This window comes from Merops nubicus, unplaced genomic scaffold (genome assembly GCF_000691845.1).
Source record: "Merops nubicus isolate BGI_N331 unplaced genomic scaffold, ASM69184v1 scaffold8831, whole genome shotgun sequence".
NCBI classification, from domain to species: domain Eukaryota; kingdom Metazoa; phylum Chordata; class Aves; order Coraciiformes; family Meropidae; genus Merops; species Merops nubicus.
The window spans coordinates 19,668-30,019 of NW_008588983.1; the positions used below are offsets into that span (position 1 = coordinate 19,668).

Here is a 10,352-nt window from a genome sequence, read left to right on the forward strand (position 1 = left end):
AATGTAAGCTGTTGTTTTTGTGAACAGAAGTTTGATAGTCAGTATCACCGATGGAGCGTTTTCAGAACATGAGATTATGACTCTTGGGCACTATTACAGTGTGAAAGATGAATATGAAGTGGATCTCCACTTCCTCCTTGCAGTAGCTCAAGAACAACTGAAAAAAAATGGCTTTGAGAATTTTGGACAACTGTCTGAAGTGCTTATATACAATGACCGTGAAAAGTAAGTTTTCTCTATTCATCCTAAGCTGTTATTTGGGAAACTCTTTTCGTAAACCTACCTACTTTCTGTTTGTTGCTGAGCAGATGATTCTGGCCAAAGAACACTATTTGTAGTGTTAAGCCTCATTCAGCACTTTACAGTGGACAAGTGTAGCCTTTTTGTCTCCTTTTCATATTGATTGTGGACTTTTTATTATAGCTGCTCTACTGAACAATCTGTGACATAATCAGATGCCCATCCACAGGCAAAGCACAGTATTTTAAGTCAAAGAGGAAATATTGAAGGGAAAAAAGAAACTATTTGTAGCCAGTTCTTTAAATGACTCATTTGCCATTTTTGTTCTGTGATATCACAGATAAAGAATCACAGAGAATCACTAAGGACCTAAGCGTGGAGGCACAAGTCACCATGTACACTTCAAGTTTCTTGGTTTTGTAATAGCAAAATTTTGTAAAAGCTTGTTTTCTTCACCTTTACACCAATATTCTACACATATATTCCTATTCACAGCAACATTCTCTTGAAGTAAGTCTGGAAAATACCTAATGTACACCTCTCTCGCTGTCTTCCTGTTTGTGTAGATGTGGAGTGCTGCCCCATGAAATGTGCAGGACTATTTGCAAGTCCTTTAAGTTGCCACTGGCTGATGATGATCTGCAAACTTTACTGACCATGTAAGTTAAGGACAGATAGCATGACGTGCATGCATAGGTGCAAGTCAGTGCCTACTATCTACTGCAGACACAATTCTGAAGAATTTGTCATTTATATAATAGTAATTGTTTTGTGGTACTGATTTTATCTGTATATACATGCAGACTTTCCTATTTATAGAAATATTTTTAATCATCTGAGGTACATCCATCTTAGCAACTTCTCTTCATTTTGTCTGGCGTGGTAGATCGTCTGGGTTTTGCCAGCATTCTATGGAATTAGTCTTATGGAAATCAGATACTCAGACTTGTCATTACCTTTGAGATTAACTTTTTTTTTTACATTCCTATGTGTGTGTAAGATAAACACAATAAACTTTTGAAAGCACATTATGTGAGTTTTAAGCAATGTACCAAGGTAAATACAATGAAGCGCCCTTGAATCAGGGAGACAGCAGCAGCAGTAAATAAAAGTGGCCTGCTTCTTCTGTCAGTCTCACCTAGAACATATTTTATTGTAATTTTTAAAAAAGGAAAAGGAGTCTTGGCATGGTTTTGGCATTTTTCATGTAGCACATTTCATTGTTTGGAGACAAATTGCTGTATTAAAGAGAATAGATTTTCTGGTGGTAGGTTTAAATGCATGCTCATTGGTCTCTCCTTTCCCTTGTGGGAAATCCTTCTATGTTTTGTCTGTGCCTTCATATTGTGTTGAAGACAGGAGCAAGTCTTGTCTTCTGTCATATCTAGATGCTTTCATTTAGATGTGGTTCATAGAATCACAGAATGTCTGGGCTGGAAGGAACCTCCAAACGTCATCTAGTCCAACCCCCCACCATAAGCAAGGACATCTCCAACTAGATCAAGCTACTCAAAGCTTCATCTAGCCTGATCTTGAATGTCCCCGGGGATGGGGCCTCCACCACCTGTCTGTGGAACCTATTCCAGTGGTCTATCACCCTCATATTGAAGAACTTTTTCCTAATGTCTAACCTATGCAAACTAAGCATCTGGATTTATCAAATAATGAAAATACTCTTCAGGCAGAAATGTGGAATACATTTTAAGAAAGCATCTTCATACTGTAAACAAGACTTCCTACTTAGTATCAACAAGACTGCTTTAAGAAGCCTAAGGGGCTATTTTTCACAAAGCCCCCATTTCCAGACCAAAACCTTTTGGAATAGTTCCCTGAAGTAGCCAGATAGCTGACTTTGGCAATTTGTTGGCCATTCACCATTTCTGACAATTAGGTTACAGGCACTAGTTATCAGAAGCATGTCTGAATTTTAACATTAATCGAAACCTCATTTTTTAGAACTCCCACTAAGCTGCCCAGCACAAACAGTGCTAGAGGACAATTGACATCCTTTACCAGACAAGGGGTTCTCATAGTTTCCAGTTCATAAAGGCTGAAATTCAATAGATGCATAGGCCAGGGGCCGGAGCTTTTCCTCGATGTACTAACTCAATGCTGATGAGAAACAGATGAGTTTGACACATCCTAGGCTCCAGAGATGTGTTTATTGTTTGTGAATTTATACCAGGGACAGCTTTTGTGAGATGAACCTCTTCTCTACTGAAGAGTCTCATTGTAGACAGTTAGAAAGAAAAAGCCCAGTACACTATAATAAAAATTAGAGTTAAGCTTAGAAGACAAGGAGGATACTAAGGGCTGGATTTCACTTGGCTTTAGCCAGATACCCATGACAGCTGAATTTAGGATTCAGCTGCTGTAGGTTCGTTCTGTAAGAGACTGGAGAAAGAGAGAGCTAGCCAAATGAGATTTAGACTTTTCCCTTTGTGTTTCTTTCTGTAGTTTTCTTCAAGACTGAAGACTCATGAAACAGTCAGGTTTGTTGGTAATGTAGAACAGTCTCACTCTTGGGGAGTATGCAATTCAGTGTGGGCAAAGTTTGTTGACAATATTCTTTCCCTGGTTACTTTTTGGATGAGGAAGCATGTAATTTTGTGTCCACTGATATTTCTGAAGCAAGCAGTGGGGCTGTTCCTACTGTGTGTATCTGTATTAATAAAGGAAGAAAGTGGTACAATAGAAGTTGTTGGATTGATTCCCACAAAATCAGTATATATAGCTAATGCACTAGCTGGACCCTCTTCAGCTATAAAATTATGCTAGACAATGTGATCAGATAATAGTTGAAGACTGAAGTTATATGTTTATTCAGCTTTGCTATCCAAGATTAGGTGGCAAAGACTTCCTGTATGACTTAATGTTTCTGTTTTTCCATTTTGAAAGGTAATACTCTTAAAGTATTTATTATTTACATCTGTAAATTATACTGCAATGTTCTGTCACATTAAAAGCATGGGATGGGACTAGAAGCTGCTGTCTAGTTTTATGGTCACCTCCAGATGACCCAAAACTTTGTTTACTGTGCCCAAAGACTATTTAGTTTCCAGAGAGATAGGGGAGAATTAGCACAAAGACTGAGGTTTCATATAGCCTGTCATATATACCCTTTCATATAGCCTGTCGAGAGTGAGTTTATATGTTTAATTGTGGGATGGTGAAATAGTAGTATTTAGGTACCTAACAATGTGTCCGTGTTTTCCAATTTACCCAAGCTGGTGTATTAAAAAGTATTTCCTTTCTCCATCAGCATTTTCTCAGTTTTTTAATTACAGGGCAATGCAGACTTTCAATCACAATATATTAAGCAATGCAGATGGTCTGCAATTGTTTCTGCCAGAAAACTGGAGCAGTCATTATAAACGTTTCTTTAAATTTAGGCAGGCATAATGAAAACTTATAGTTTAATAAATAAATGTTGCTGAAGTGCTTAAGTAATGAATTTAGTATTTTTTCTGTTACTTTTATTTACTGCAATGATAATTGTATGCTAACAAGGACTTAAAAAGATGCAGTCCCCCAGAGGGTGTATAAACAGCTGGCAGATAAGAAAAGAAAAATGTAAGAAAGAATGGATGGCAAGTTTACAAGTGTTATGCATTGTTTGTTCTGCAATCACAACATGTAGTTGTTAAGTGTATGTCCCTATTTATTAAAATATGTTTTTTAGTTTCTGTTAAAAGTGGCCGTGTATGTAGTTCTTTACCTTCCCCCACTACCAGAGTGAGGCTGTCGGACTCTGGATGGGTCCTTGTAGGTTTAAAAAAGCTCATCCCTAGTGTCTCATGTGGCAGTGGCTAATAACAATGGGCCTCCTGCATGGTCATCCCCGTTCTCCAGTTGCTAATAGGCCAGGCCAGGCCTCTCCTGCCTGTGCAGCTTTTCCCTGATTTGTGGCTGGATAATGATTTTTTACTTAATTGCCTACTTCCAATGTTTTTTTAGAGCTGGCCTATTTCTTTCAGGAAACAAACCCTCTTTTCCTGCTACAGCAGGTATCCTGGTAGGAGGAGCAAGGTTGGAAATGGTCACAAGATCTTTCTCCTGCACTCTGTCTTCTGCTTGTTACCTTTGGTGCCTGAGGCTCCCTATGCCATTTGTGATGAGAAGACTCTTAAAAAGATCTCTTAAAAGAAATTATTTTTGTTATCCACTATGCTGAGGAACTGATGGTTCAATTTATAGTTTTTCAAGCTGTGAATAAATGTATCCACAAGACGGTAGCCTTTACTTGATTCATACTGACCAGCTGCCTTGTTCATGCTTGCTGTTTTAAATCTTTTCATATGAGCAGTTTCTGACAGTTTAGATGTATATCTGGGTTAAACAGAGACTATCAAATGGGCTGAAGAATACAAATGTTTTTTCTAAGGTCAGAGCAGCATGGTGCTCCTCTTCTATTATTATCAGGTTGACTTAATAAATGTTACTCAAAACTAAGGAATTAAAAAAACTCTGCACATACATTACATTTTCACATAAATGTTTGAGATACAGATTTCTTGATGGGAAGGAAAAAAATATGTGTAAGTAGCCTTTACTTACCCAGGCATCCCCAGGAATTGCCATGATGTGATTTAACCAGCTTTTTCACATATCTGGAGTATTTAATTATGAATATATTTTAGAAGCAGAAATGTGTGATTATTTCTGTAATGTCAAAGGAAAAAAAAAAGCTCTGCAAAATATATGGATGAGGGAGTGACTTTCATAGTCTAAATTAATCACATGTATTGGTGAAGTCATAGAGCAAAACTGAAGAGAAACATGGTTTCAAAAGATCTTTGTTGCATCTTCTTGATAAGACAAATGTAATTTCCTTTCCTGGAGAGCACTGTCCATTTCAGTCATATTACCTCCAGCCACTGAGACGTATGACATCTCTCTCCTAATAATGCACAATTTGATAACATCTCTTCAGTCCATCTAGATGCTCTGTGCCAAATTGCAAGTTTGTGCTTTTAACAGATTGATACAGTAAGTCACAGCAGGAAAAAGATCTAAAGAGGAGACTTTTATGATTTTTAATTTATTTCTGGATTATTCCATCATAATATTTTAAGCTGCTTTCTGTAGCTATTTAAATATGGGATTTAGGAATCCCATTTCCTCTGCCTCTGTTAAAATCTTGGGTTATAGTTAACTTCATGCCCTTGTTGTCATCTCAGTTTGCTAGTGTTGTCACATGAAAGGACTTTTCTCCTTGCTAATGTTTGTTGAATGCAGAGGCAATGCTTCCCTTGCCTTCATTGCCTCAGCATAAAGTAGTTACACACATTCACTTGTTCTTTATTTTAAAATCCTGCTCATACACAGCTCTGCATCTTGGCAGTAGACTTTTCACAACAAGCAAGAGACAAATACATATATAGTAAAAGAAAAGAAATTATTGACATAGTAGTTCTGAAGGTCAAAATCTCTATGCCATGTGTTTTTTTCCCAAGAGGTATAAGCTTTTTATTGCCTTGTTACTTCTAATGCAAAAGTCCTTTCTTTTCCCAGTTGCCACCTGCAAAAAAAAACTGGAGCAAACAAAAAAGCCCCAGAAGTGGGAATGATAATTTTCTTGTGTATTGGATATATTCCTCAAAAGTAGGGCTTTATGAAAGTGTTAACTTGCATGTGAGTTATTTTAAAGAAGCAAGCTGTCATAGGAGAATTTTGCATGGCAAAGTTTCAGGCTCCTCTAATACCAGTAACAGTAGCATTCTTTTATGACTTTTCTTTCATCTTCAGCATAACTCACTGTACTTAACATTCCAGTTTATCTCTAGCATCTCTGTTTATGTCTCTCAGTATATTTTATTATTATCTCTCCTGCTAACTATTAAAGGAAAGTGTGGGGGGAGGAGAAGAAGAGGATGAATTGCAGTTTATTGCAGTTTATTTTTGTCACTATATTTATTTCTCCTTTTCTCCAGTATTGTTTTCCAAGTTTGTGCTGTAAATTCTCCCTTAAAGTACCTTCATGCTTAATTTTTACTAGAACTGTCTGCGGTGATTGAAGGGGTTTGAGGCCCAGGTTTTGTGCAGTGCTGTTCCTTTAAGAACACGATAAAATGATTTTCTAAAAGACTTGTTTCCTGCAAATGTTTCCTTTCTCTGGTGCAGTAGTATTTGTCTCACCAGATTACAGGGCAGAATTGTTTAACCTGGTGGTTCCCACTAAAGAATAGGTATTGAGTCTTAACGAGTTGCATGTGTCTGTCCATAGACCCCAGTGAAGTGCAGAAGCTTTCAGGACACGCTTATATGCCTAAACCAGGTCCCTTTTATATGTAGGTAGTGTTAGGTGAGACAGCTGTCAGTCACAGAAGCTGCTGGTACAGTATTTACTGCGGAGCAGGTTAGCTGTTCATTTCAAGAACTATTTGCAACGTAGCTTCAGCTTGCAGATATCTTTCAGGCATTTGACTGGTCTCACTGAAATAACAGTGGTTCCCAAGTGCCTTAATCACCTAAGCATTTTGCTGGATTGGGGGACTCTTTTTTTTCTAAGGCTGCTTCATCCAAATCAATGGCAGGAGGATGACATGGCTTACAAATCTGCTCCCATGGGGTTTATTAGTGCAGGGTAATGATTTTAGAAATTTGAGGGAAGGAGATAGCATGTTCCACATATGCCTGTAGACCTGAGCTGGCAGCATGTATGCGTTTCGTGCATGTAGGGGACCCTCATAACTGACACAAATACGCATTTATTCCATAGAAATGAAGAAGTGGCGTAAAACAACTATCAGATGACAAGGCTTGTGTTTTTTAAATCTAGCTATTATTTGACAGGTTAGAGAGCTCTGTGTTTGTCAATTGTAAATTGATCCCAAGGCGTGTGTAGATGACATTTTTGAAGGATCGCTTATTTTCAGGAAATGATTGTAGAAGCCATCTAAAGCAGGCCAATTGTATTATAGCACAGCTCTCTCCTATCATTCTGCCTGTTTCTTTTTTTATGCAAAGGAAGCATAACACTGGTCATTCTAACTCTCTTTTGTCACCAGTTGTGAGATCTCAGTGTTGGAAAAGTTTGGGCAATGCTTCAAAAGTAAAATGAAATTAGTTGAAATGTCATAAACCTTAAAGAAGTTGAATACTACTATGAAAGACAATAATAAGGTGTAAGAATATGGAATAGAACGTATGATATTGAAGTCCTGACAGTTTGGTGGTGTTTTTCTGTACTCCTGCCACTGTTTGGTAATACAAGAGTAAAAATTTATTATCCAAAAGATAGTGTATTATTATGCTTTCGATAACATAATAGAACTTTACTGATGATTTTTTTTAACCTGGAATAATTTTGTGGATATTCTGCTTAGGTTTGAAGATGACCATAAGCAAGTGGACTATAAAAAGTTTGTGGATGGACTGAACTGGAGAGAGAATCAAATCCCTGCTTTCCAGACAATTAAGGTCCCTCTCAAGGTAAAACCAGTGTATCTAAGCAAAGGAACAGTACAGTGCATTGATGCTAAGAGTGTTTTATCCAATGGAGACTACAACAGTTTTCATATTTTCATATTTGTGCCTGTTTACTTCAAGTATTTTTTTCTTGGAGGTTTAGAATGAAGCAGAGGAGTCAAGCAGGGACAAGGAGCGCTGTAACAGTCCCATGCCTAATAGGTCTTACATTTTTGTGACATTTTTCTAGAAGGAAAACAAAAAAAAAAGGAGGGGAAGCAGGTGTATTTGTCCATGAATAATGGGTATAAATACCACTGCCCCCACAAATATCGTTGTCACAAGTCAAACGATCTGTTCACATGCCGAGATAGTGAGAAAATACTTTAAACTCCACTGACACTGCAGAAAATAGCTATGTATTTTTTGTAACTCGATAGAAACTTGTCCATAATACACCACATCACTGGTAGGCATACAGCAAGAGCAGTATGGATGGGTCAACTTTGTATATCGCCACCAGCCTGCTACTTGGGGTAAATAAAAATGCAGTGCCAACAAACTGCAGAGGTTAATCTGATCTTGCCATCTTGTGCTGAATGGAACATTTTAAAATGGATGGTCCATAAGGCAATTACGATGATTTTTAAAAGCTTCATGACAGATAAATCCAAAGCCCTTCTGCTAACGTGTAGTTTTGCTGTTCTGGCCTAGCCAATGTGTTGCTGTGCTTGCGTGTTTGACTGTATTCAGACCATTTAAAAACAGCATTCCTTAAATGCAAGTTCAATGGTGACATAGTTTAACTCAGTATTCCTCACTTACTGTGCTCCTAACCTGACTCCTGTCTCTTATTTGGCTTACCAGCTCTTTCTGCTGTAGCATCTCAGACTCTAAGTGGTGCCTAAGGAGGGTCCAGTGCTGCTGGTTTGCTCTGCCTTCCATGGTGGTTTATTTTTCACTTTGTTATTGAGAAGAATTTTTCTATCCTGTACAGATAAAAATCAAAACTCTTCCACAAGTTTCATACAGTCCTGCGGTTCAAAGTGTGCATTGGGTTTTGCTCAGTGGGTGTTCTTTGCTTTTAGAGAAGAATTCTGTGCTTAAGTTATAACTCAATATTTAAACAGTGACTTCTCTCAGGAGAGCGTGTCAGGAAAGGGGCCTTATGACCCTCAGTATTACAGAAACACAAAGAAGGTCAGAGTCTGTGCCCAGAGGACTTTTTTCTTGAAGATGGTGCTAAACTCTGTACCAAAAAGCAAAGGTGAAAGAAGCAGAAGCACAGATACACCTGCTATTGAATGTATTTGGCCATTTTTTCCCTCTCACAGAATGGCTTATCTAGCCATTGAGCATGACCTGATTTCTGGCAGGTGAGGGAAGGAAGTGGCTGCTATGGGGTGAAGGTGGGGTGGAAGTAGTGGTGGAACCAAAAGGCAGCCTTCACAAGGTGAAGGTGTGGAGGAAAATGGTGAAAAGTATGTCCTGATCAGCTTAAGAGATGAGGTTGTGTTTAGGTATGAAAAAGGTATTATCTTGCTTGGGGGACAGCCAGTGGATGATCTTTCCAAGAGCCTAAGAGCCCCTTAGAGCCCCACTTGAGGATGGTACATGAAGTAACGGGAGGAAGGTTACAGCTGAAATCACAAAGGAAGAAAGAGCATCCATAGAAATTATAATTAGTCATTGTCATGCTGAGATAATAAGTTTCTCATCAGCTCCAAAGCCTTGCTGTAACTGTCATACTAACATATAGCACTGGTTTTAATGAACTGTGCCCAAATTGATGTCAGTATAGTTTACTGAATTTTATTGACATCTATTTTATATTTTGTTAGTTAGCTGCAATATCTAGGCTATCTTTGGTATGGTACAAGAATATTTTAATTAAGAGATCAATATGAAATAGAAAAAGTCAGAGAAAGAAAGGGATATGAATCTTACTCAACTTTAGACTCCAACTGTCATTCTGTTCATGACTTGCCATGAATTACCAGTACTATTTCTGGGTTACAGTACCTATACTTGACAGATTTCAGCAACAGAGTTCTGTTTGTTTAGCTGCCATTGTTCTTTTATCTCATTATTTTGTATGATTTTTGGTGTTGATACATAGATGGCTTGCAAGACTTTCAAGTATAAGCATCATAAGGAAGAAAATAAAGCATTATTTAATTTGAAAATATCTGCCAAGGGGCTAATGATAGAAAATATTTTTAATAAAATATTCTGCAAGACTGATAAAAGTGTGCATGTACTAAGTGATCTTTTAAGAGAATGTGTTTTATAAATGTCCACTTTTTCATAGATTCGATTTGTATGTGGAAATTAAGCAGCTCATTCAACCTTACATTGTCCAGCTTTTAGTTATTCTTATTTTCAGTATTGTATTCTAAGATATTCTCTGGGTTGCTAATTTCAGAATGAAGATGACTGGAAAGGACAACCACCATTCCTTCCTGTGAAAGGGATCAAATACTTACCTCTTCTAGATGATCTGTTTGGCAAGGAAGAATAATCTGATCTCTGCAAGGCAGCACTTTTGGATTTGTCTTTCAGCTCAAATATTTACTTAGCTACTGTAAAGCAAAAAAAAATCAGATATAGGTTTTATTGCATTCGTTTCGTATTCCAACATAGATGTATACTTTGTGTGGTTTTGTAACACCTTCCAACCTAACCAACAACACTCTTTAATA

General features: G+C 37.6%; 1 protein-coding gene across 1 annotated transcript in view; it reads left to right on the forward strand.

Annotated features, from left to right (window-relative positions):
- The window catches only part of EFHC2 (EF-hand domain (C-terminal) containing 2), a gene marked incomplete at its 5' end in the record, with an annotated part of 27,562 nt that extends 17,391 nt beyond the window's left edge, over nt 1-10,171 (forward strand). Inside the window, 4 exons of the mRNA XM_008949433.1 lie at nt 28-225; nt 807-899; nt 7,569-7,674; nt 10,076-10,171. Coding sequence (XP_008947681.1) covers nt 28-225; nt 807-899; nt 7,569-7,674; nt 10,076-10,171 — 493 coding nt within the window. The remainder of the gene's footprint in view (nt 1-27; nt 226-806; nt 900-7,568; nt 7,675-10,075) is intronic.
- Between the last annotated feature and the right edge of the window lie 181 nt (nt 10,172-10,352).